The following is a 27,572-nucleotide window of genomic DNA, read 5'->3' as shown; positions in this document are numbered from 1 at the left end:
ACACTACCACTGCACAGCAAGTTTAATTTGCAAGTTATAGCACAGTCACCATTGCTGAGTTGGGATTGCAAGCTGGAGATAACGTGTGACATAAAAGTTGTAACCTCTTCAGAAAAGATAGGGAGGAGTACAAATATTCTTCTCTTCGACAGTCCTTGGTTTGTGCCTCTCTTCCCATCATTCCCACCAACTCTCTGGTAGCTTCCCCTGCAACTGGAAAAGATGCAAAACCTGCTGGTACACCATCCCCCTCACCTCCATCCAGGTGAGACAGGGGTTCATCTGCCTCTCTTCAAACTGAGTTTACTGCATCAGGTGCTTCTGATGTGCTCTTCTGTATATGAGGGAGAGCAAATGTAAACTTAGGGAAATGGTTCACTAAGCATCTCAGCTGGTCCTGCAGGGGCCGACCAGGCCTCCCAATCACCGCCCATTTCAATTCCCCCAACCACTCCCTTTCCGACATGACCATTCTCGGCCTCCTCCATTGTCACAACAAATCAGACCACAAATTGGAGGAACAACACCTCATCTTTCACCTGGGCAGTCTACAGCCTGGAGGACTCAACGTTGAGTTCTCCAATTTCAAATAACCTCCCTTCCCAGCCCTTCCCCATCCTTTCGACTGCTCCCTGTCATCAACCAGATTCATTCCTCCCATTGGCCAACCAGGTTGAACCCTATGCCTGTCTTCACCTATCTCAACTTCACCACCCTGCCATCCCTTTATCCACAGCTCCCCCCACATGTACACCCATTCCTGAAGAAGGGTTATACCCATCGACTTCTGCACCTTCTGATGTTGCCTGGCTTGCTGTGTTCTTCCAGACGCCTGCTTGTCTACTTTGGATTCCAATACTGCAGTTTATTTTTGTCTCCGATCAATCAGTTTTGCATCAAATCACTAATTTAGGCATTATTCTAAGTTTGATCAGTTCTTCATGTTTGACATTTTCCATACGTTTTCAAATTCTGCAACATCTAAGAATAAGGAGTGTTACTTTGGCCAGAAGCAATTCAAGTTTTAATAAACAATTTACAACATTTGTTCACATTTCAGTCTTGTAATCATTGTATATACAAAATACAACACATCTGCTTTTTTAAATATATTTTTCTCTTCCTCCAGAAGCATTATTTTGATTGCGTTCTACTGTACGTTATGTCAAATACATTGAAAATAACTTGCCTCATTGTTTAGAATATTTTGTTTCAACTGAGTAGTAACATTTTTAGATTAAACCATTTCAATACAAAGTCATGTTGTGCATTTTATGTGGGTTTAAGTTATGATTGGTATGTATCTAATGGAAATTATTCATTTTAGGAGCTAGCCAGATCAGTCACCTTGAGATGTTTGTTAAGATATTTTCAATATAATAATTCCTCATAATTCAAAATAATTTGAGTTCCTCCTGAAGAAAGAAAGGAGTTAACATGAGCACTATAAAAACAACAGGGGTAAAAGCAGAGTTTATCAAAAACATCTTAAAAATTCAAGGTAAAAAACTTACTCAAGGAATATTCCAGCACCGACCTCGCGTAATGTTGAGTCAGGCAATTGAAGGTCTTTTCATTTTAAACTAATTTAGCAAATGGTTGGCAGTTCAAATTAACAAAGACTTTAAGTTCAATCAAATGCTGTCAGAAAACCCAAGGCAATCTCTTATTTAATTGCATGCAATTAATGTCAAAGACCAAAAATTTACATCTTCTAATTTAATGTAAATCATGAGTTACAGGAAAATTGGAAAAAAACAAACAGGGTCCTGTAAACAGAACAGGCACGCAAGAATAGCGATCATGAAATAACTTTTTCCACAATATTAACCCCCAGCAAAAAGGAAGTTTTATATGTGCACCAGTTTAGTCAACAGTGACCTAGTGGAAGGTGCATCCATAATGTGTTTGAATGAAGTACCTATTTGGTCTGTTTTGTGATTTTAGAAAACTGTAATCTGTTCTTTTCAACATCAGTATTTAAGGCAATAACTTTGTTATTATCACTCCGTCTACATACAGCATGTTTACATGGGAGCTTTTGACTGCTTTTGCTGTATGAAGGGACATAACCCTTTGAGAACACCCATTAGCAGGTAGAACTTTGGAAAAGAGAACTGGTGAAAGAATTGCCATTGATCTCAAAGCTAAGGACCAATTCCATCTTCTGGAAACATCCACAAAATGTGTGTTTGGATGTGTGGCTCATTAGTCATGCAAGGATGGGGAATTTCCAAGGTTGACAGTCATACCGATTAGCGATTGCCGACATCATTCCTATCACTGGAAACAGGATAGCTTTTGTGGCATCTCTTTAAATAAATAAGACTTCAAGTGTGGGGTTTAACACGAAAAGGTGGTTCCTCTCTTCTTAGTTCCATAGCTTGCAGCAGAATAACAGCATTGGACAGGTGTGCTGAAAGGCTGCCATTTTTGTGTGGTACTTCCCCAATAACCAAGAAAATTCTGTAATGCCAAGTCAAGGATTTGTAATGCTCAAAGTAATATGACCAGGTAAGGATGGCAAGTTTACTACCCTGAAGGATAATACACCAGATGGGTTTTAATGACAAATTAAATAAAATAGAATATAGAATATAGAAAATCCTTGTTATTGTCACGTGTACTCCATTGTAAGAATACCATGAAAAACTTTTACAATGTCTGCTTTCCTTTGGCAACATCTAAGGTACAAATACCTTGGTACAATTCTTGGATACAGCAGAGGACTAAAAGTAGTTGCATTACTCAGAGTTGAAAAATAAGTTAAAAATAGGACATCATTAAAGGGTTGAAATTACAGTAAGGTAGAAAATTTCAAATAGACATTATGGCAGCTCAGCACACTGCCTCCGCATGTGGTCTGACAACTCACGTCAGATCCCAGTCCAGCAGCCGTCTCTGCTCCACTCCAACTCCCAATCCGCTCCATACCGCACTCAGCTGCACCAAGGTAAGTGCCAGGGTTGCCTCACCAAGCCATTTCCCATTGGGATCTCTCACTGCCTGGGAACTGGTCTTTGGCTCGCAGCGCACACAGTGTACCAAGGCTTGCTGCTCATGATGTTCTGGGGCACGCAGCCCGTCCGCTATTCTGGGGCTCATTGCTCACGTTCTGGGGCCTGTACGTCTAGGGGCTCGCTGCTCCAGGGACTTGCTGCTGGAACATTACAATAATGTGGTCACCATTACTGGAACTAGTTTTCCAATTCCAAATTTATTCTTTACATTCACCTGCCTGTGGATTACAAGTTTATCAACAGTATCTTTATAAGACCACAAGTGGGAATAACAGCAGGCCATTTAGCCCATTGAGCCTAATCCACGATTCAATATTCCTCATATACACTTTCCTGCATTTTTCCCATAACCCTTGATTTCCTGACTAATCAAGAATATATATAAACATATATGAATGTGTTTTATACTTTCAGCTTTAAATGTACACAGACTCTGCCCCCACAGCTCTCTGTGGCAAGGTGTTTCAAAGACACTCGGCCCTCTTGAGAGAAGAAATTCCTCCTCATCTCCATCTTCAATTGGCCTCCCTTTATTCTGGGATTATTCTCTGGTCCTAGTCTCTCCATGAGGGGAAGCATTACCTCCACATTGACCCTGTCAAATCCCGTAAGAATCCTGTGTTTCAAAGAGTTCACCTTTTTATTCTTTTAAACTCTAGTGAGTAGAATCGCAACCTGTTTAGCCTTAGTTCATAAGACAGTCCCTCCATACCAAGGATCACCCTAGTGAACCTTCTCACCATTCTCACTCGCACCCACCCTGCCAAATCATAACTTGGTTACAAGGAAGCTTATTCTGCATCGCCCCAAAAGGAGAATGAAACATAGTGGCAGAACATAGAGTCATAGAGATGTACAGCATGGAAACAGACCCTTCGGTCCAACCTGTCCATGCCGACCAGATATCCCAACACAATCTAGTCCCACCTGCCAGCACCCGGCCCATATCCCTCCAAACCCTTCCTATTCATATACCCATCCAAATGCCTCTTAAATGTTGCAATTGTACCAGCCTCCATCACTTCCTCTGGCAGCTCATTCCATACACGTACCACCCTCTGCATGAAAAAGTTGCCTCTTAGGTCTCTTTTATATCTTTCCCCTCTCACCCTAAACCTATGCCCTCTAGTTCTGGAGTCCTCGACCCCAGGGAAAAGACTTTGTCTATTTATCCTATTCATGCCCCTCATAACAGGTCATCCCTCAGCCTCCGACGCTCCAGGGAAAACAGCCCCAGCCTGTTCAGCCTCTCCCTATAGCTCATGCCGGGTAAGGACAGAGAAAAAGAACCTACAAGCTACGAGAGTTAAAGAAAAAGCTACAGTGTTAGCAAATCATTGAAGATCGTATGAGGAAAGGCTGAGGCACTTGGGGCTGTTCTCATTGGAGAAAGGAAGGTTGAGGGGAGATTTGATAGAGGTGTACAAGATGATTAGGGGTTTAGATAGGGTTGACAGTGAGAACCTTTTTTCCGTGTATGGAGTCAGCTGTTACTAGAGGACACAACTTTAAATTAAGGGGAGGTTGGTATAGGACAGATGTTAGGGCTAGATTCTTTACTCAGCAGGTTGAGTGTTCATGGAATGCCCTGCCAGTAGCAGTGGTGGACTCTCCCTCTTTATGGTCATTCAAGCGGGCATTGGATAAGCATATGGAGGTTATTGGGCTAGTGTAGGTTAGGTCGGCGCAACATCGAGGGCTGAAGGGCCTGTACTGCACTGTATTTTTCTATGTTCTATGTTCTAAGTACATCAAATTAACATGGAAGAGAGATATTCCCCAAACTCATTAGGCAGCAGCTGGCTCAAACTCAAGAATCAGAGTCCTGAAACAGAGAGTGACACAGTCACAGACCTTTAAAAATGCATCATTTCACAGTTGAAAAGTGTGATGCTGGAAAAGCACAGAAGTTCAGGCAGCATCCGAGGAGCAGGAGAATTGACGTTTCTGGCATAAGCTCTTCATCAAGAATGGCATAAGCTCTTCATCAATTCTCCTCCTTCTTGGATGCTGTCTCACCTGCTGTGCTTTTCCAGTGCCACACTTTTCAACTCTGATCTCCAGCATCTGCAGTCCTCACTTTTTCATTGCAGTGTTCAACAGGAATGCCTAGTCATTGCTAGCACTTGCCGAGGCCTTCTCAAATACCCAGGCCCACAGACATGAGACAGGTATCCAATAATTATTAAATAAAACAGGACCAGAACAGTCAGGTTATTGCTGTTCTCTATGCAATCAGCACTATAGCCAATGATTTGTTGAGAAACAAAGGGTGGATGAGATTTCATTTTCTCATGGGGAAATTCTGCAAGGCTATGATGCATTTTTGATTTGTGTGTCAGAACATGATAATTGTTTGGGCTAGATTGAACAAATGAGGCAGAGACCAAGCAAGTCCAGAAATTGATTTATCCATGATCTTTGTCATTTTCACATTTTCCTACTGATTGGTTATCTAAAGAATGAAGTAATACAGGAGCACATAGTGAGGTAATGAGGCAATGTCTGTTTTATTGCAATTAATGGAGTATTTAACACTCACCAAAATTGTACAGGTATGGAAACAAAATCTGGTAATAGCTTGTAGATAGTCTCAGGCCCTGTGTAATTTCTAAGTCTGAAAGCAGCATGCTAAAGCAAAATTCTGCCAAAAGCTATATTAAAAAAATCATGCCAACTGCCATCTTCGTATACGTTTGGGGAAGTCGGAATGAGCCACATATATGCGTGATGACTCCCAGGCAAGGGGAGCTGAATGCCACAATTGTAGTAAAGTTGATCATTTTCAAACATTGCTGTTATTCCAAAACTACAATTAGTGGAAGTAAAAGGCAGAGTTTTAAATGCAACCAGGTCCTGTAAATGGGAGAATCTCAGCCACAGAAACTAAACATCCTTGGAAAGATCAATCACTCAGACAGTAAATACTAGTTAGTAAGTCTTGATATAGTTTAAAGTAGATGCTGGAGCAGATGTTGGTATTCTGGAACAGGTTAAGTTAAAAACATCTTTAATCAAACTTCAAGGTCCAGGAGAAACAAATTTTAAAGAGAGAGATCTAATCAGACACGATTAAAATATAAAGATACATTAAAATAACCGAACCATTTAACATTTTACAGAATTAAGAATCTTCTTTTTGAGAAGCATGTGATGAAACTAGTTGACAAAGCCCATGAAATTGCTGGGAGAGAAAATAGAGTAAATGACATCTTTCTAATTTTATTCTCAGGGTAATTATTAGTTATTTTTTAAAAATTAGTATCATATTACTTTGCAGGCAAGTGCAAAACCAATTTGAGTTTTTACTCCAAGAAGGATACTGCACCTTCTAATGGAAAAAGTAAGAAAAGAAATTGAAAAAAATCATAGCTCACAGTACTCACTAAAATGGTGTTCAGGTTTAGTCACCGTTCCTAAACCAAATGAGACATGAAGATCAGCACGGTCTTGATCCAACACGTCAAAGCAGTAGCTGAGGATTATGCGCAAAGTCATCAGCTGATGATGGATGGCCGAGCTAAATTGGCAAAGAGTACAAAGCTCATAAAATTACTTGTTAACAGTGGTGGCAGAAAAACATCCTTTTGGGTCAAGAACCAAAATTGCTAGCTACTTTTATAAAGTTTTTGGTCATTATTCCTTCACAAGGTTACACTTTGGTGTCTGCACCTGAAATATTCTAGTGGACAATATCCAACCTATTTCAATTTAGGGATGGAAAAATCTTCCATTTGCAGGATTATTCTCGTACACCATTCCACAAAGGAGGATCATGGTTGTAGAATTAGGAAGGTTTTGGAAGCACTGTAGGAGGCATGCCTAATCATAGCCAACGAGCATGAATTTGCAAAACCTCAAATCCTTTGGTCACAGTTCAAGACACAGGAATAACATTTGATTCTCTGAAAACAAAGGTAATCTGGGAATTTTCACAGTCCAGGAAGAAAGTAGAGCAACAAGTATTACAAAGAACATAGAACATTACAGCGCAGTACAGGCCCTTCGGCCCTTGATGTTGCACTGCCCTGTCATACTAATCTGAAGACCATCCCACCTACACTATTCCATGTACGTCCATATGCCTGTCCAATGACGACTTAAATGCACTTAAACTTGGCAAATCTACTACTGTTGCAGGCAAAGCATTCCATACCCTTACTATTCTCTGAGTATTGCTGGGGATTGTTAAACAAGTGGGGAGATTCATACCTAATCTATCAGTAATTGATGAACCGGTGAGGAAATGGTAGCAGTTGTAAAGATTCTTTCTGCTCATGACTGACTGCTCACAGGGCAGATTTGAGACAATGCCAACAGTGGTGCTGGAGTGTCAGTCTGAGAATGTTTTTCAAAAAGAAATTCTCCAAGGTATCAGTAAGTTACAGCCCATGTTATCAACAATACGAATTCATGTTGATGGAAAATATAGACTGGTATACTTTGCTTCAAGGTCTCCAACAGAAAAAGAGAAAAGATCTTCCACAGTTTGTGGAGGAAGAGTGGGAAGAAAAGTTTTAGCAGCAATATAGGTGTATAAGAAGTTTGCTGATTGTGTTGGGTCCAAGATGTAAAATTGAAACTGAGCTCAAGCCATTTGTTTCCCTTCTGAATATGAAGGAAACTAAAAAGATGCACCTTACATGTAGTGCTTCGGAATGTTCAGATATGATGAACAACTGAGTACATAAAAGGAAGTTACCAGTTATCAGATAGCTTGCTGAACTTACTATTTAAAGGGGCATGAAAACAAGATCTGGAGTTGATATCAAAAGGAGAAGTATACACACTCTTAAGTGAAGTGAAAACTTACAAATGATTAGAGAAGCTCAAAGCCGATTAAGATTGTCTCTCGATTAGATGGATGGCCATCAGCAACACTATGTTAGGCCAATATTTTGTGCAATGAACATGTCTTCTGCTGAGAAGGTTTGTTGATCTTTAATGAAAGATTGGTGGTACCCACAATATTCAGAATTGCAATATTTGAAGAATAACATGTAAGAATATTAAAACCTCAAGAAAGAGCCCAAAAGGCAATTTAGTGGCCAGTAAAATGATATCCAGTTGTCACATCTGCCCTATGAGTAGTCAGTCTTGAGCATAAAGAATCTTTACAACTGCCATAATTTCCATCAAGATGTTTGGAAAGGTTAGGAATAGACTTGTTTGAGTTTAAAGGCAAAGTATGTATCAGTATTCTAGACCATTGCTCAAGTTAACTTGAAATATGTCATTGAACAATGATAAAATTATATAAATTAATATATTAATGTCATGGTAATACTGACATGGTTGCATTTCACAATGAGCCACAACTGAGTAATTTACAGAATTTGCCCAAGAATATGGGTTCACTTGAGTAACAGGCTGACCTCCTTACCCATGAGCACATGATCTAACTGCGACAAAATCTCATGGTGGTTGGAGAAGAAGGGATGTGACATAATAGATTACCAATGTGACTGTAAGAGATACTGAGAAAGGATCACGTGACTGGAGAGACTGGGGCAAGATTTCACTGAAGTCATATTGATCTCATGCACTCACTGTGCAAGCACAAAATCTGTAAATGAAAGGTCATTGTTGAGTACAGACTGCAGTAAAGTGTCTTTCAAGTAAATCAGGCCCATGTCAAAGATGATGAAACAGCACACCTACCTCACCCTGTGTATAAAGCTCACTACAAGGAGACCAATTTGCCTTGATTCCTTAAAATTGAACATTCCATCCATAATCCAATCCTTGCAGTTGCATTGGAGCATAACTATTATCACAAGCTGTTCTGAAAAGATTTAAGCCATAGTCAATACTGAAAGAAATTCATAAATTGCAAACTACAAAATACTCCTGTTCTCTAAATAATCACAACCAAACAATTGGTCAAATCTGCCATCTGTGTTGTGGTAGTCAATCGTGTTCATCAGCTTTGATAATGACTTCAAGCAGAGTGTGCTGGAAGCTCACTTTGCTCTTGTCCATCTGTTACAGCTAAGGAGACTCTATAAATGTGATTATTGACTTTCAAGATAATCGCAGGAATGAAGTTTAGAAGTAATTCATGTGCAATGCTTCATAGAATCAAATGTATTGATTAACCGTTTTTGTAGTTATTGATACTCAGAAATAAATGATCCTGAAATTACATTTAATATGGATGTCTTAGAAGGAATCAGAATGTCGTATTTCAGAAATGTATATTTTCTGATTTTGTATTTAGGCCGACATTTTCAGATAAACCAGATATGGTTTGAATATGAAAAAATCCTGGTGTCCTCAAGAGAAACATGCACTTGATTAGCAGCATCAATCCTAAATGTCACATGGATCTTATTTCTACCTTTTTTTAAAATCCTGAATCATCCCCAATATGCCCACTTCCTGTCCATCTCCAGTTCCTTTGCATACAGATCGAATGTATTCTTTGTATTCATTCTGTAAGAAATGTGGAATTAGGTTGGACAGAGTGACAAGACTACTGGGATAATTTGCCCTGCAAGTGATACTCCATCATTCACGCTGTATAAATAAGGGAAGGTCCTGGACAGAGCACTCAAGTATATCAGCTGAATCTTTGGCAAGCTTGAGAGGACAGCAAGGAAGTGACAGGAGAAGGGCATGCTCAGAGAAGTTAGCATTGTGTTTGTATTTTCCAGAGGAAAGCCTGTTACTGGCTACTGTCTGTTTTTAGTTTGGCGATTAAGTTGAGACAAGTGGATATTCAGAGTAACCGGGTAAATATCGTAGATTGTGTGAATAAAGTGAAAAATGTTTATAAGGTCTGAAACACCATTAGTCTTTGCTTTTATTTTCAGAATACAATTTCAGTTATTGTTGGTAGCCATGAGAAAATACAGCAATAGAATCAATGATTTTGATACTTTATTCATACATGTACCATTGTTTCTTAATAATTAAGTGATAGTTAACTATTGAAATCTTAAATTTAGTGTATTATCAATATGAAATTTGCACCATATATTTTAATAACCAATCTAGCAGTAAGTCTTAATATTTTTTATTACAGCAACCCTGTGCACCCACGCCTCATCCAATGGCACCAGCCAGTCCTCTCACCAACAGTAACAACAGTAGCAGTGGCAGCAATAATACAGGATGGCAACAGCTCAGTAAGACAAACCTTTACATCAGAGGACTGCCACCAGGCACCACAGACCAAGATCTAGTGAAACTCTGCCAGCCGTAAGTACTCAATATCCTACTCCAAACAGTCATATCATTCTTTTCGTTGACCATTAACCTTTGACATATTTAAATAATCTGTTTAATTATATGCAGGAATGTGCACTGGAATTTACTCAAATTAGTGTGGATGGGTTTATTTTGCAGAAATGAAAAATGCTCTCTCTTTAGCTGTGTTTTCATGCAGGAGGTAGATTTAGCTATGTGGCTGAAGGGATTAAGAGGTATGGGGGAAGGTTGTGATGATGATATTGATCTCGATGATCAGCCATGATCCTATTGAATGGCGGAGTAGGCTTGAGGAGTTGAATAACTTCCTCCTGCTCCTACCTTTATGTTGCTATGTATGTCACTTAGACCATGCTTGGTGTATTGGACCTCAGTTTATCAAGCTGCAGAATAGTATCACTAAATAAATTGATTTGTTTATAATTTAGTACAATTAACCAGACAAATAGGAGCAAACATATTTCATGTTAATGCCCTCAGTTGATAATTTGAAAATTTTAAAATGAAATGTGTCTCCTTTTGCAGACAGGTTGCAGACTAGTTTGTCACCAATCATTCTAAAACCAGTAGGATGGTAAAGATTTTTTTCCAGTAACTATCCGTTATTTAAAATATAACTTTAGGATGGCATTTTTCAATATAAACTAATATTTCTACTTTTCAACAATCTTCTATCCTGTAGGATAAATTTTGATTTTGTGGTCCATAGTCAGGTTGCAGTGTTTCCCATCGACCTCAAAGAAAGTTGCCCCCAGTGATTGACAATCTTTGTGACCTAGTTTTCTCTATTCTTGAAGGCTGTAAAATTCTGACATCAATCCAAATGAATATGTTGGTGGGCGGCCACAGTGAAGTTAGGAAGCACCATCACACTCCATGAAACTGGGAATTAAAAGTGCTTTCTTTTTTAAAATAAGGACCTTATCAGTGAGCAAAATAAATAACTATTGGACTAAGATAAAAGCTAAGATATAGTTTTGAAATTTTTTTTAAGAAATTAGAAAATAGAATTTTTATAATCATAGAAAAATTTGACATTCTGCAAATATAAAATTAGCTTCTTGGAACCAGTGACAATGCTTAGCAGTTGTTATAAAGTTAGCATTAAAAATAGTTTTATTTTCTTCCAAGTAACATTTTAAGACCATAAGACATAGGAGCGGAAGTAAGGCCATTCAGCCCATTGAGTCCACTCCGCCATTCAATCATGGCTGATGGGCATTTCAACTCCACTTACTCGCATTCTCCCCGTAGCCCTTAATTCCTTGTGACATCAAGAATTTATTAATTTCTGCCTTGAAGACATTTAGCGTCCCAGCCTCCATTGCACTCTGCGCCAATGAATTCCACAGGCCCACCACTCTCTGGCTGAAGAAATGTCTCCGCATTTCTGTTCTGAATTTACCTCCTCTTATTCTAAGGCTGTGTTCACGGGTCCTAGTCTCCTCGCCTAACGGAAAATTTCCTAGCGTCCACCCTGTCCAAGCCATGTATTATCTTGTAAGTTTCTATTAGATCTCCCCTTAATCTTCTAAACTCCAATGAATACAATCCTAGGGTCCTCAGCCGTTCCTCATATGTTAGACCTACCACTCCAGGAATCATCTGTGTGAATCTCTGCTGGACACGCTCCAGTGTCAGTATGTCCTTCCTGAGGTGTGGGGACCAAAACTGGACACAGTACTCCAAATGGGGCCTAACCAGAGCTTTATAAAGTCTCAGTAGCACAACGGTGCTTTTATATTACAACCCTCTTGAGATAATTGACAACATTGCATTCGCTTTCTTAATCACAGACTCAACCTGCATGTTTATCTTTAGAGAATCCTCAACTAGCACTCCCAGATCCCTTTGTACTTTGGCTTTACGAATTTTCTCACCATTTAGAAAGTAGTCCATGCTTGTATTCTTTTTCCAAAGTGCAAGACCTCGCATTTGCTCACACTGAATTCCATCAGCCATTTCCTGGACCACTCTCCCAAACTGTCTAGATCCTTCTGCAGCCTCCCCACTTCCTCAGTACTACCTGTCTGTCAACCTAACTTTGTGTCATCGGCAAACTTCGCTAGAATGCCGTCAGTCCCCTCATCCAGATCATTAATGTGAACAGCTGCGGCCCCAACACAGAACCCTGCGGGACACCGCTTGTCACCGGCTGCCATTCCGAAAAAGAATCTTTTATCCCAACTCCCTGCCTTCTGTCAGACAGCCAATCCTCAATCCATACCAGTAGCTCACCTCGAGCACCATGGGCCCTCACCTTGCTCAGCAGCCTCCCATGTGGCACCTTATCAAAGGCCTTTTGGAAGTCTAGGTAGACCACATCCACTGGGTTTCCCCGGTCTAACCTACTTGTCACCTCTTCAATGAACTCCAACAGGTTTGTCAGGCACGACCTCCCCTTACTAAATCCATGTTGACTTGTTCTAATCCGACCCTGCTCTTCCAAGAATTTAGAAACCTCATCCTTAATGATGGATTCTAGAATTTTACCAACAACCGAGGTTAGGCTAATTGGCCTATAATTTTACATCTTTTGCCTTGATCCTTTCTTGAACAAGGGGGTTACAACAGCAATCTTCCAATCACCCGGGACTTTCCCTGACTCCAGTGACTTTTGAAAGATCTCAACCAACGCCTCTGCTATTTCCTCAGCCACCTCCCTCAGAACTCTAGGATGTAGCCCATCGGGGCCAGGAGATTTATCAATTTTAAGAACTTTTAGCTTTTCTAGCACTTTATGTTTTGTAATGGCAACCATACTCAACTCAGCCCCCTGACTCCCTTTAATTGTTGAGATATTACTCATGTCTTCCACTGTGAAGACTGATGCAAAGTACTTATTAAGTTCTCCTGCTATTTCCTTATCTCCCGTCACTAGGCTTCCAGCATCAGTTTGAAGTGGCCTAATGTCTACTTTTGTCTGTCGTTTGTTTCTTATGTATTGAAAGAAACTTTTACTATCATTTCTAATATTACTAGCTAGCCTACCTTCATATTTGATCCTCTCTTTCCTTATTTCTCTCTTTGTTATCCTCTGTTTGTTTTTGTAGCCTTCCCAATCTTCTGATTTCCCAGTGCTCTTGGCCACTTTATAGGATCTCTCTTTTTCTTTGATAGATTTCCTGACTTCCTTTGTCAGCCATGGCTGTCTAATCCCTCACCGGATAATCTTTCTCTTGGGGATGAACCTCTGTACAGTGTCCTCAATTTTACCCACAAACTCCCGCCATTTTTGCTCTACTGTCTTCCCTGCTAGACTCTGCTTCCAGTCTATTTTCGTCAGTTCCTCTCTCATGCCCTCATAATTACCTTTATTTAACTGTAATACCATTACATCTGATTTTGCCTTCTCTCTTTCAAACTGCAGACTGAACTCTACCATATTATGATCGCTGCTTCCTAAGTGTTCCCTTACTTTAAGATTTTTTCATAGAGTTTGTACAGCAAGACTAACAGTAAAAGGTGGCAGTTATTGTGAATTTGGAGGTTTTCCTTCAATTGCTTTCTGAGATGTCTCAAGTGAAGCAGTGAATCACTGACAACAACCTGTAATCATGTATGTACGCCAGAGGTTGATGTCTTTACTGCAGCAATATCTAGCCATTATTGAGGTTCTGCGGTTAATCTAGTCTCCAGTTTAAAGGATGTCAACCTAATTGATCCAGTTGTGCATGACACTTTTGACTTTATTGGGAGGCTTCTACATTGAATAGATACACATCAGTTTGAAATTTACAATGTTTACTTGATCATAATCTCCTGCTTTTGAATGGACCTTTAGTGATGTGTAGTACCAGAAAACTAAGGTATGCAAAAACGTGCAAGTGTTGAGCCCGAACTGTTAGCCTTGTAACACTTTTTAATCTTAATTTTTTTTAAAAATGTAAGTTATAAATCCCAGCTATTGTACTGCTTGTTGTATGATGCTCTTATTTTTGTGTCAGTCATTCACTAATATCATGTTTTTACATTGGGAGCATTAACGATGGGATCCTAAATGTTGCTTTGAATGCCTCATTACAAAGATCTCCTCTTGGCACGTTGGAATCTATTTATTAGAGCCACCTTAAAGAAAAGCATCATGGAGCAATTAAAACACATACTTATATTTATACAGTGTCTTTCATGACGAGCAGACACCGCAAGGAATTGGCAGCCAGTGAAGTACTTTTGAAGTGTAGTTACTGGGATAAAGTTGGAGAAAAAGAAACTAATTTACACACAAACAGCAATGTGATAATGAGCAAGTAATCTGTTGTTTGCGATGTTGATTTCAGAATAGGTATTGGTCAGAACAGTGGGAATTCCTTTCCTGCAGTTCTTTGAAGTAATGCAGTGGGATATTTTAGACTCCCACAAGAGGATATTTGAAGCCCTGGTTTAAAACAAATTAATGAGAAAGACAGCACTTCTGATGGTGTACTGCACTGGGAGTGTCAACCTTGAGTTTTGTGATCAAGTTCTCGAGTAGGATTTGAACACAATCTTCTGATTCCGATGTGTGAGCCATGACTGACACCAGTTAATTGTTTACAGGTTACAATATACCTTGGTTTTCTTTTGCATAACAAACTTTAATAATTTTAATCCTACTGACTTGAAAAGTCTGTCCCTCCACATGTATTTTGCCTGTTTGTATATCTCTGTCTGGGTTCTGCAAGTTTGTTGATGTTTGAGAAGCGTGGGGAAGAGTCAAAGGAAGGAAGCAAATTAGATACACGTGGCATATTCCACATGTTTCTGTTGGGTGGTATGAATGAAAGTACCATATTTTGAAGATGTTGGGAAAATTAATCTTACTATATTTATGGCAATCAGTGTCAATATCATTTATTTCTAATTAGTATACAGAATAAACTATATACGAATAATGTTAGCTTCTGTTGTCCAACTTTGGTTCAGTTGATTTTCAGTTTCACAAGATATGAATGTATTGTGTTTTGTTAGTTACACTGGCTATCTGAAAACTATTACATGTTTTTCTGGATGTCTACAGATCCCCATAAAACATTTTGAGCATTGTGTTGGTTGTCAGTTAATATCAGACTGGAGAATATTATCAAATGAAGCAGCATCTGCCTGAACTGCTGTGCTTTTCCAGCACCATTCTAATCCAGAATCTGATTTCCAGCAGCTGGAGTCATTGTTTTTACCTATAAAAATGATCAGGAATTTGAGAGAAAAGAATACATGATGACGTAACACAGTGTCATTCACAAACTATGCAATGTCCAGCTCGACCTCTCCTCTACCCCTTTCAACTTGGATATCATTTTGTGCTGCTAGGACAGAGAACACTTTGGTCACAATTTTCAAAAATTCCTTAGGTTTTGGAAATGTCCTATCAGATTGGTAAATGCTGAACATTATTCCTCTGGATGAGAAAGAGTAGAGACCAGAAAGCGTGAAATTACAGTGTGGTTTGCCTAACATCTGTCATAATTAAACTGGTGGGATCTATTATTGGTGAGATCATAAGGAGGGCACTTAGAAAATCTTGTTGACTCTGTCTGATTGTATCATGATCCTGTGAAGAAATGATGTTTGACAAATTTTTGTTTTTTGAGGAAATAATGAGCATATGTACCCATGTATCAGGAGTAGGAATAGGCCATTTGGCCTCTCAAGCTGGCTCTGCCATTCAGTCAGATTGATGCATGATCTGATTACTCCACATTCCAGTCTATCCCCAGAACCCTTTCACCTCCTTGCTTACAAATAATCTATTTAGATCTATCTTCAAAAATATTCAAGGATACTGCTTCCACTTCGTTTTGAGGAAGAGAGTTTTAAAGAGAGAGAATCCTCTGAGGGGAAAAAAAGTCTCCTTATCTGTTTTAGATGGGTGTAATAGTAACTTCTGTTTCACAAGAAGAAATATCCTTTTCATATGCACCCTGTCAAGACCCCTCAGGATTGTATGGTTCAATCAAGTTGCCTCTTACTCTTGTAAACTCTAGTGGTTATAAGTTTAGTCCGTCCAACGTTGTCTTGTAAGACAATGTACCTACTTCAGGTATAAGTCAAGTCAACATCTGTGAGCTGTTTCCAATGCATTTGCATCCTCCCTTAAATAAGGGAACTAATATTGTACATGGATAAATGGAACCTCTCTGATTCCAGGAAGGCATTTGACATATGCCACATCAAAGGTTATTACACAAAATCTGAACTTGTGGTGTAGGCATTAACTTATTAGTATGGATAAAGGTTTGGCCAGCTAACAGGAAACAGTCTGCATTCTGTGGCTTCTCCTCAATGTTATGTTTCAATATGATCACTTGAATCTTCTAAACTCCAATGAGTATAGGCCCCACTGTTCAAAATCCCCTTCTGAGGCAGCCCCTTATCAAGGGTTCAGCCTCGTAAACCACCTCTGAACTGCTAATACACTTCTGTTCCCCTTTAAGTAAGGTGACAAAAGCTCTGTGTAGAAGTTTCCACATTGTTTGGTAGATGCCAGTGTTGTACCTGTATTGGAAGAGCTCAACTAGGGAAGCAGCAAGTTCTGGAGCACAAGTCTTCAGGACAATTTTTGAAATATTTTCAGAGCCTGGAGACTTTGCACTATCCAGTACTCGAACACAATCTGCAACATTGTGGTCCGGCATATCCCACTCACTCATTACAATCAAAGCCGGGTATCAACCCTGATTCAATGCAGAGTACAGGTTGACATGTAGGAGCACTGACGAGATCAAACTTTGAATATTTCTTCTCTCTTGGGGGAATTTGTCCGTCCCTAGTCTGGTATTTATTGCCTGTCCCAAGTTATACTTGAGAAGGTAGTGGTGACCTGCCATGTTGACTTGCTACGGACCATATGCTCTACATAATGGTGAGCACTGCCACCTCAGAGTGTCAGGGACCCAGGTTTAGCCTGAAGTGACTGTCTATGTGGAGTTTGCTCATATTCCCATCTCTGCGTGGGATTCCATCGGGTGCTCCGGTTTCCTCCCACAAGTCAAAGGTGTGCAGGTTAGGTGAATTGGCTGTGCAAATTCCCCATAGGGTTCAGGGATGTGCAGGTTAGGTCGGTTAGCCATGATAAAAAAAACTTTATGCAAGGTTATGAGGGTGGAGTGGGTGGAAGGGTGAAGAGAGCAGCACCAGGTATACCTAAAAATCATGTGTCAACCTGGTGAAACTGCCAAACAGAATGACTTGATTTGATTTGATTTATTATTATTGTCACATTTACCTAACTACAGTGAAAAGTTTGGCTTTGCATGTGGTACAAGCAGCTCATACTATACAAAGATCATGGGGTGATTGAACACCCTGAGGAATAAAAAGTTATGGCTGCAAAGAAGGTGTATGAAAAGCAAGATCATTAGATTTGAAATTAGTAAGGACAGCTTCTCCTCAGCTGTTGAATCTGTTGGTACTTATGTTTCAGCTTTTGTATCTCCTGCCCAACGGAAGAGGTTAGAAGAGATTATAACTGGGGTGGGAGGGGTTTTTGTTTCATGTTTCTCTGAGGCAGCGAGAAGTCTGGATGGAGTGTATGAATGGAAGGCTGGCTTCCTTGCTGGACTGGGCTGTGTTCGTAACTCTCTGTTTCTTATGGTCCTGGGCAGAGTAGTTGCCGCACCAGCAGGTGTGATGCATTCAGATAGAATTCTTTCTATAGTGCATCTGTAAAAATTGGTGAGAGTTCTGATGGGCAAAGCTAAGTGAATCAACCAATGAATCAGATCTAAGCTCTGCAGTCCTGCCACATCCAGTTGTGATAGGGCGTGGACAATTAAACAAGTCCCTGGAAGAGGACGGTCCACACAAATCCCCATCCTCAATGGTGGAAGAACCCATCACATCTTTGCAAAAGATAAGGCTGAAGCATTCGCAGCACTCTTCAACCAGAAATGCTGACTGGATGATCTATCTCGTTAACCTCCAGTAGTCGCCAGCATTTACAGGTGTCAGTTTTCAGCCAATTCGATTCACTCCACATGTTATCAAGAAACATTCAGAGGCACTGGACAATGCAAAGGCAATGGACTCTAACAACATTTTCTAATTTGTCAGGGCCTACCTCGAATAGGGAATTTTGGAAAATTACAACCAATGCATCCATTACTTATGCAGCAACATTTTAAGATCTAAGATGCAGGCCATTAGGAGTAGGAGACTTGTCAGTCTTGGTCACATTTGTATTTCAAATACATTTTCTATCATAATTGCCACTTGATCTTCTACTATTCTTGGGATGCTCTTAATCTTTACGTTAAAGATGGATACAAAATACATGGTCAAGGCTGCTTCACTTTCCTTATTTTCCATCATTCATCTTTAGTCTTACCATGCATGAGAGACGATTTCTCACTTCAGTTACCAATGTCTCATTTACCTACAGAAATTTTCGTGTTAATCATTCTTTAGTGGTTTCTAAAACTTCCCAATCTTCTGGTCTATCACTAATCATCGCAGAACTTCCATTTGGTATCATCTTTAACTTTCATTAAGTTACTCATTAATTATGCATCCAGTATATCTTTGCTCATAGTATTGAAATATCACCTTCAATGTCTTTCATTACTTCTCTATCATCTTCCTGCCCTTGTAACAATAAAGACTAACACACTGGTTATGAACCCACATTTGCCTTCTCAAACTAAAATATGATGTGAGGAACATTGAGGATGATACTGACCAAATGCATCATTAATAGGCGAACAAAATGGGCAGACAAATACCTAGTGCATGTTGATGTCTGTGATGTATGTGGATTGAAGGAATAAGAACAATAATCTAAAATACATGGCATAGTTCAGAAAATACATACAGGGTTTGAGATGGGAGGTGAGGGTGGTGTTGTATATAATTCTTTTGAAGCTGGTCAGACATGGTGAGAGAATAATTAAGACAATAAGATTTGGGAGCAGTGGGCCATCTGACCCATCGAATATGCTCCATCATTCAATAAGATCATGGCTGTTCTAATAATCCTCAACTCCACTTTCTACCTTATCCCCATAAACCTTGATTCTTTCCTGATTTAAAAATTTATCTCAGCCTTGAAGTTCTGACCTTGCAGTAAAGAATTCCATAGATTGGTGACCTTTTGAGAAGAAGCACATTAAATGTTGCTGAGCTTGCTTTCCTTGGAGCAAGCAGACTTGATAAGGGTGTGCTAAATGACAGCAAGGGTTAGTTAAAAGGGAAAATATATTATTTTCTCACTAGCTATTGGTGCAAGGACAGGGTGACACAGAGTTAACATTTTGGGCAAGGGATACGGGATAATTTGAAGAAGAGTTGCTTTACTCAGCAAGTGTTAATGACTTGCCTGCAAAAATTGAGCAAGCAGAGATGATTGTAGAAAATTGGGTGGACACATGAAGAAAATGAGCTTTCAGAGTTGCAGGGATAAAATAGTGAAATGGAGCTAATTGGATTGTTGACATGAACTTGATGCATTGAATGCCTCCTGTTCTGTTAAGACCCTGATAATTCCAGTAGATTTCTGGGCACACATGGGAATTAGGAGATATAGTGATAAGGCTGGTGTTGGAGAGGGAAATTCTGTGATCTTATTGAATGATAGGCTGAGGTTAAGGTGCAAAATGGCCTCACCCCTGCTCGTTGCATTCTTATCACTTGCTCACCTATCACATTTTCCTCTCTGACTGACATTGTTCCTGATTACCTTCACTTCCAATATAAAATTGTTGCTTGGTCACACAGAACTTGAGTATTGCTGGAATAAAGAGCAATGCTGACTAAGTTTTTTTTTCAGTCTTGCATATTTAGATCAGACCCAAAAGTATGAAATTTCAAAGAGAACATTTTGTACTATCCGAGACAGTGTCAGTGCAGTTGAAAATGAAAGCTGGAACTATGTTATGTGATGCACTCTTAGAAACATTCTCTTGATAATTTATCTGTTCTTAGCTGAGCTAACTATTTGCTAATATCGTGACGTGGTCTTTGTTGTTCCTCTGTCTCAGGTATGCATAGTTAAAAATCACACCATACCATGTTATTGTCCAACAGGTTTATTTGGAAGCAGTAGCTTTCGGAGTGCTGCTCCTTCATCAGATGATTGATAACCACCTGATGAAGGAGCAGCGCTCCGAATGCTGGTGCTTCCAAATAAACCTGTTGGACTATAACCTGGTGTTGTGTGATTTTTAACTTTGTCCACCCCAGTCCAACACTGGCTCATCCACGTCAGGTACACAAAGTTAGGGGTGAACTCATTTCCTGATGTGTTCCTCATTGTACACCTCAGCCAGTCAGCACCCTGTTCCTCGGGTGGTGTAAAAATAAGTTTTGGAGTTTGGATTTCTAAACAATGGCATATTGCTGTTTGTTACTTTTACTTTTATCAAGGGTTTTTCTTTTCCAATAAAAAAACAAGATCTGTGAATCAGTCCAGAGCAGCAGCCTAATCCACATGTGTTAAGAGAGCAGATGTCTGTATACCCCTGGGATTTCATGGAAAGATATTTGTTTTGTATTTACGACCGGTAAGATAAACATCTAAGACTATGAGCTTTGTTTTCAATTCAGAATAATCAAGAGTAAACAAGTTTTTTTTTGAAAAGATAAGTTCTGAAGCTTTACAATTCAAAAGAAGTCAGTATTAAGTTTATAGTCCAGTTTAGTCTCTCTCCTGGAAAATGATCAGCGAATGATAAAAGGTTTAGTTTGTGCAACTTCTAAACAAGAGTAGTTCAGTTAAAAAATCTGCTGAGTGAAACATGAGGAACTTTTCCACAAATCTGAAAGCCAAAATTTTGTGTCAGGGACATTTGGAAAAGGCATGGCAAACGATCTCCATAGTCCAAGACCAAGAAACCATTAAGAGTTTGTTAAGTAGATCCCCAAATAGAAATATGGAATCCAATTTCTGTAGTCTTGAGTCTCTTTTATAAATGGTGTCAGGAAATAGCTGTTTTGAGATAATTTGAACTGTCAGTGTACATTTAGGTAGCTTTTTTTCTCCATTTTTAATTTCTTTTGTGCATTAGTAAAACAAACAGAGTGTGTGAGAAAGAATTGGCAGATAGAATAAAAGAAAAATCAGTGTTTTTCAAGCATAAAAATAAAAACAAAAATAAAAACTAGAGAGCATACAGCCCAATTCAGACCTCTGAGTTAATCTGTGTGGAAGCCCGGAAAATGTGAACACAGTCCTCGATGAATTTTGTGCATTTATCTTCACACTGAAAACTGGCAACATAGATAAGTCCAAAGATGTGCAGGTTAGGTGAATTGGCCATACTAAATTGCCCACAGTGTTCAGGGATGTGTTAGTTAGGGGTAAAATGTGCAGTAATAGGGTAGGGAAATGGGTTTGGCTAGGATACTCTTTGGAGGGTTGGTGTGGACTTGCTGGGCTGAAGGGCCTGTTTCCACATTATAGGGATTCAATGATTCTGTGATCAATGTGGGGTCCTGTGAAATATTGGGGAAAAAAGATTAACAGAGGGCAAGGCATTTGATGGACTTTAGCAAGGCTTTTGATAAGGTCCCTCATGGCAGGATGGTCAGGAAAGTAAGAACCAATGGAATTCCTATGCATGCTGCATCCAAAAATGGCCGACATGCAAGAAGCAGGAGGTGGCAGTACAGTGATGTTTCTGTGACTAAAAATCTGTTTACATTAGCATTCTGCAGGGCTTGATGCTGGGGCCCCTGCTGTCTGTGCTATACTTTAATTGAATGGATTTAAAAACGTAAGGGCCATGATCCTAGAAGTTCAGGGAAAATATATAAAATTGGAAGGGGTGGCAAATAGTGACGAAGGTAGTCGTGAGTTATGTAGGATATCAATAGACTGGTCAGCTGGGCAGAGCAGCAGCAAATGGAATTCAACTCAGAAAAGTGAGGGTAATGCACTTGGACAGCAAACAAGGCAAGGGCTTAGACTGATTATGACGGGAGCCTGGAAGGCACCTTGATGTGCATATTGAGATAAACCAGAGATCTATAAACATTTTGATGTTGTTTATTATAAGTTTGACTTTTGGAGTTCTGGATTGGACTTGTGGATCTAGGTATTTCAAGCTGGCAAATGGCTTTTGAATGAAAACTACATTGCCCATAATTCCAAGTGAAGGAGTTACCCAGAGTTCTGGGGGAACTTAAGGGAACTACCCAGAGGGCTTAGGGAGAGCACTTCCTTGATTCTTTCAGCTTGTGCTGCGAGTCCATGGGGAAAGAAACATGTACTTGCCTGTAAAGTGATGAGATGTTTTCAAAAATAATTTTCTTAGTATATGTTTTTCTAAGAAAAATAGTTTAAAGTAACTAACTTATCTTAGAAAGAAAGTTATTAGTCTGAGAGTGAAGTGTGGGGATACAGTCAGTTGTACAGAAGCAAACTTAAATTTTTAAAAAAGCTTTAAAGAAACAAAGAAAAGGGAATTGAAGCTGCGGTAATGATGGTATAACACTGGAAGTAAATTAAATCAGGAGCATAATACTAATTCAGAAAGAATTATCTACAGTTTTAGCAGATAAGTTGAACTTATAATCACTTCAAACTCAAAGTATTAAAAACAAACAGGAAACACTCTCTCTCAGAAATTGCATTCTGTCTTTTTATAGAATTGCAATGTTTGCAAGATGTACCACAGTGTATTGATTTTGAATTGGTCATTTCCACATTGTTTAAAAATCTCTGACTCTAATAAAAGGTACAGTGATATTTTTTTCTTGTTTATCTTCAATTCTTTTAGTGTTCAAACAAAAAACTGCAACAATTACAAATAACCATTATCTGGACAACTCCCCGAATACAATTAGGCCCATGAGATCATAGCAATATCGGCAGATACTTGAAAGTAGCAAGTCAGGTGAATAAGGTGGTTAGGAAGCCATCTGGAATATTTATCCACCAAGAGACAGAATTAAAAGTAAGGAGATTAATCCAGAATAGTAGAAAATGCTGGTTTGGCTGCAACTGGAAAACTGTGCTGTTCTGGTCACCACACAATGGCAAAGATATGATGCACTAGAGAGGGTGCAGAGGAGAGTTGCCAGGATGCGGCCTGAGCTTGAGGTAAAATTGGATAAGCATAGGTTGTTTTCTTTGGAGCAAGGAAAGTTGAGAGGCTACCTGGTAGAGGCGTATAACATCATGAGGGGTATAAATAGGATAGATAGGAAGACATTTATTTCCATTAGGATCAATATAACCAGGAGCACAGTTTTAAATTAAGACGTAGAGGCCAAGAAGAGAGTTGAGAAGAAATATTTTCACCCAGAAGGTGGTGGGAGCCTGGAGCTCTCTCTGAAAAAGTGGTTGAGTCAATGTGGGATTAGTGTAAACAGATCTTTGTTGGCTAGTTTTGACATGATGTGTCGGATGGTCGCCTGTACCATAAACATCTAGGATTCTTATACTGCGTGTGTCATGTCATGATCCCAGCTGATGATACTATTGGTCAAGTTAGATCGTAGAATTAAATCTGGCTTTTGTTCTATTTGTTATGTGGTAGTGTACCACCAAGCCAAAAGTGAGTACTGCAGATGCTGGAAATCAGTGTCTAAATTAGAGTGGTGCTGGAAAAGCACAGCAAGTCAGGCAGTATCCGAGGAGCAGAAAAATCTACGTTTCGGGCAATGCCCTTCATCTTCCTGCTCCTCGGATGCTGCCTGACTTGCTTTGCTTTTCCAGTACCACTCTAACCTATCACCAAGACATATTCACACAAGGCTACAGATTTTCTTCAACAACAAAACATGGCCAATTCACCTAACCTGCACATCTTTGGACTTATCTATGTTGCCAGTTTTCAGTGTGAAGATCAATGCACAAAATTCATCGAGGACTGTGTTCACATCTTCCGGGCTTCCACACAGAATAACTCAGAGGTCTGAATTGGGCTGTATGCTCTCTCGTTTTTATTTTTGTTTTTTTTTTAGTGCTTGAAAAATCCGTTTGATTTTTTGTTTATTCTAACTGTCAATTATTTCTCACACATTCTGTTAGCTTCACTAATGTTCTTTAGTTCTCCCCTGCATTTAGAGTCACAGAGTCATGGAGATGTACAGCAAGGAAACAGACCCTTCAGTCCATCTTGTCCATGCTGATCAGACATCTCAACCCACTCTAGTCCCGCCTACCAGCACCCGGCCCATATCCCTCCAAACCCTTCCTATTCATATACCCATCCAAATGCCTTTTAAATGTTGCAATTGTACTAGCCTCCATAACTTCCTCTGGCAACCCAATCTACACACACACCACCCTCTGCATGAAAAAGTTGCTCCTCAGGTAAGTTTGTTTTTGATCTTTCCCCTCACCCTAAACCTATGCCCTTTAGTCTGGACTCCCTTACCCCAGGTAAAAGACCTTGTCTATTTACCCTATCCATGCCCCTCATGATTTTCTAAACCTCTATAAGGTCATCCCTCAGCCTCCGACATTCCAGGGAAAACAGGCCCAGCCATTCCCTATAGCTCAAACCCTCCAACCCTGGCAATATCCTTCCTTCCTTGAGGGATTCTGCCATATCAAGTATTATCTGCAAGTAGAAACTCCTGGTCCATTTGGGTCAAATCTTATTTTTCTAAATTGGCTGTTTGCCAGTTAAGATTTATTCCCAGACCATTCTCATACTTTTCCCTAACTATCCAAAATCTAACTGACTTATGGTCACTATCGCCAAATCGTCTTGCCCTTCCACCTGCTTGGGCTCATTTCCAAATGTTGGGTCCAGAACTGCCCCTCACTAGTGAGCTTTCTAAGTACTGGTGAAGAAAATCCCCCTCTATGTAATTTAAGAATTTTACTCCTTCCCTCCCTCCCTTGCACAGTAAAACTGTACCAGTTAATAATAAGGTGGTTAAAATTCTGTACTATTACTGCCTTCTAATTCATACACCCTGTGAAATTCGATTAAAGATTTGATCCCTTGTTTCTCCCTGACTGTTTGTGAGCCTGTGCACACAACCAAAGCATGTTTTACCCCTATAGTGTTTATAAAACTTCCATTCTTTGAAGTTTGGTACTTTTGTGTGTCTGACTTGATAAGGGCAAGATGAAAGGTTTCAATCATCTTTGTTTTCAGCAATATTTGTGTTTCAAGTTCTTTTGCTTGCTGATATTCCATATGACTAACTTTACATTATAGCACCACCAGCATAACTTACACTCCTTTAAATCAGTTTTGAAAACTGTTCACCTTCCTTTGCCTCATCATTGATGACCATGCTTTCAGCTGCCTACCTATCATGCTATGAAACTCTTTCTTCTTTCAGCTTCTCCACCAGGCTGTCTTTCATGGTCTCTTCAAAACCCAACTTTTCAGTTAAACTTTTGATCATACCATCTCATATCCTCTGTGATAGAGAATGCATTTTTGTTTGATTTTGCTTCCACGAAACATCATTAGGATACATATTTCAGGGCAAAATGTAAATGCATTTTACAGCAGTGCTGTTTGGACCTTTATCAAATCATCTTTTATAGTCTGACATTCTTCTTTTCCAAGACATCACGACTTAATGGGAATTCCACCTCAGATACATTGTACACAGTTACCATGACTGGTGTTTGTTAGCCATACAAATAAGAACTCCTGTTGTAGACTCTACCCTCCTCTTCTCTCTGACAATTTTTGTCTTGTCTGCTTCCCACTGTTCTGTCAAGCACACGTCTTTTGCTCCGTCTCCTATTCTGTTCAGTCGTTCTCTGTCAGAACTGGTTGCCCTCAGTTTTTCTCCTAATTTCTGCTGCAAAATATAGACTTTTTCTGTGTTTTCTCCTTGTTGCCTGGGTGAATGGGCCTTCCAATCATCTACGAATATAGCCCTTGTAATCTGCACTGTGGTCATTTTATACATTGTTAATATTTCATATCATCTTTTGAAATTTGAAGCAAAGCCTAATTTGAAAATTATCACGAGCATTTTTGGTATGAAATTTTTGATTCTAAAAGGCTTGAGTGGCATGAATAACAAGTGAGCACATTTTCATGCATTTGTTTGAAGTATTCACTGAAATAATGTGGAAACTGTTACTATTTTTTGGAATTGTTCTCTTTCTATTTCCTTTATATCTATTTTTTACCCTATTCCCTCGTATATGCATAAATCCAGCCTCATCCACCTAGAAACCATTTTTATACTTCTCTTTGTCACTGCTATTTTTAGTACTTCAGTTTTGCTCTTTGATGTTTAGATCTTTATGCTGCTGTTTCAGTCTGTGATCAGTTTTTACCTGCTGCTGTCTGCTTTTCTTGTAGCACTTGCTGTCTCATTTCGGCTGTTGCTGAATTCTATCAATCAGAATCTCAACTGAGAATATAAAATGGCTGCTAAATGAGAAAACAAGGAATTGGAAAATGGGCAGTACAAAGCTAAGGATTTAAGTCCAGCAGCAGGTGTGTAAATAAAATATTGGAGGTACATAAAACTTGTAAGAAAGATAAAGTTAGAGAATATAGTACAAATTGATTTTTTTTTAAAAAAAGGGTTAAGCTCTAGTATAGAATAGGAGGATGCAAGTTGACACTCCAGTTCAGTTATAGTTGATGGGTAGGTTGATCGCAATGATAAAGAGGCACAAAGACTCAAAATATGATTTGATCAAGGAGAGGGATAGTTCATCTGTCCTTTTTACTCCCCAACACTAACAATTAACTGTTCCATGTGAGTGCAGTATGTAGGTATCTGGTGAAAACAACTCAGATAATGTGGCATACATAATGAACGAACCAGCCAAAATTTATTTCAAGTAACTTTCAACCTTGACACAATTTGAAAGTCGATACAATGAAATTCTTCATTTGAAGTCAATGGAAAGGCAAACTTGATCTGATATATAAATAGGTGTTCAGTTGGATGCAAATGTTTCTGATTGCTATTCTCCTCAGCCTTTGATCTGAGATCTGCTGCCACCCATGAACCGCTGTCAAGTATTGTACCACATTCCTGTTTGTCTTCATAGATACTACCTAGCCTACCGTGCTTCCTTGCATTTCTGTTATCTGACTATTCAGAATTTTAGTTCTGTATGACGACTGTCATCTATAATAATACCTACTCCCCTTTACCTATTCTACTGACTCCCATTGAAAGAAGAAACTTGCATACTGCCATTCAGAACTACACATCTCAATATGCATTACAACTAATTAACTTGTGTTTTGGAAGCATAGTCATTCTTGTAATACAGAAAATGCAGCAATCGTTGAGGTACTGCACTAAGGTAATGGCCAAATAGTTGCTTGTTTTGATTAAGGTAAGGGGCTAACATTAGCCATGATATTCATGTGATAATGGCTCCCACTTGCCCTTAATTGGGTTTCATCCCCTCAGTCCTCCATTTGCTCTTTGATTTACTTTCCTCTTTGTGCTTTAATTAAGATCCATCCTTTG

General features: G+C 39.3%; 1 protein-coding gene across 5 annotated transcripts in view; it reads left to right on the top strand.

The window, feature by feature from the left end:
- LOC140482264 (RNA-binding motif, single-stranded-interacting protein 1-like) overlaps window positions 1-27,572 on the top strand; it is a 205,015-nt gene that overhangs the window by 35,892 nt on the left and 141,551 nt on the right. For all 5 annotated transcript variants that reach the window (XM_072579445.1, XM_072579444.1, XM_072579448.1 and 2 more), the window contains exon 2: window positions 10,048-10,223. In XM_072579445.1, the coding sequence (XP_072435546.1) occupies window positions 10,048-10,223 (176 nt within the window). The remainder of the gene's footprint in view (window positions 1-10,047; window positions 10,224-27,572) is intronic.

The sequence above is a fragment of the Chiloscyllium punctatum genome, chromosome 10, assembly GCF_047496795.1.
Source record: "Chiloscyllium punctatum isolate Juve2018m chromosome 10, sChiPun1.3, whole genome shotgun sequence".
Lineage (NCBI taxonomy): Eukaryota > Metazoa > Chordata > Chondrichthyes > Orectolobiformes > Hemiscylliidae > Chiloscyllium > Chiloscyllium punctatum.
The sequence above is the reverse complement of the archived record's forward strand: the minus strand, read 5'-3'. Positions and strand labels throughout refer to the sequence as shown.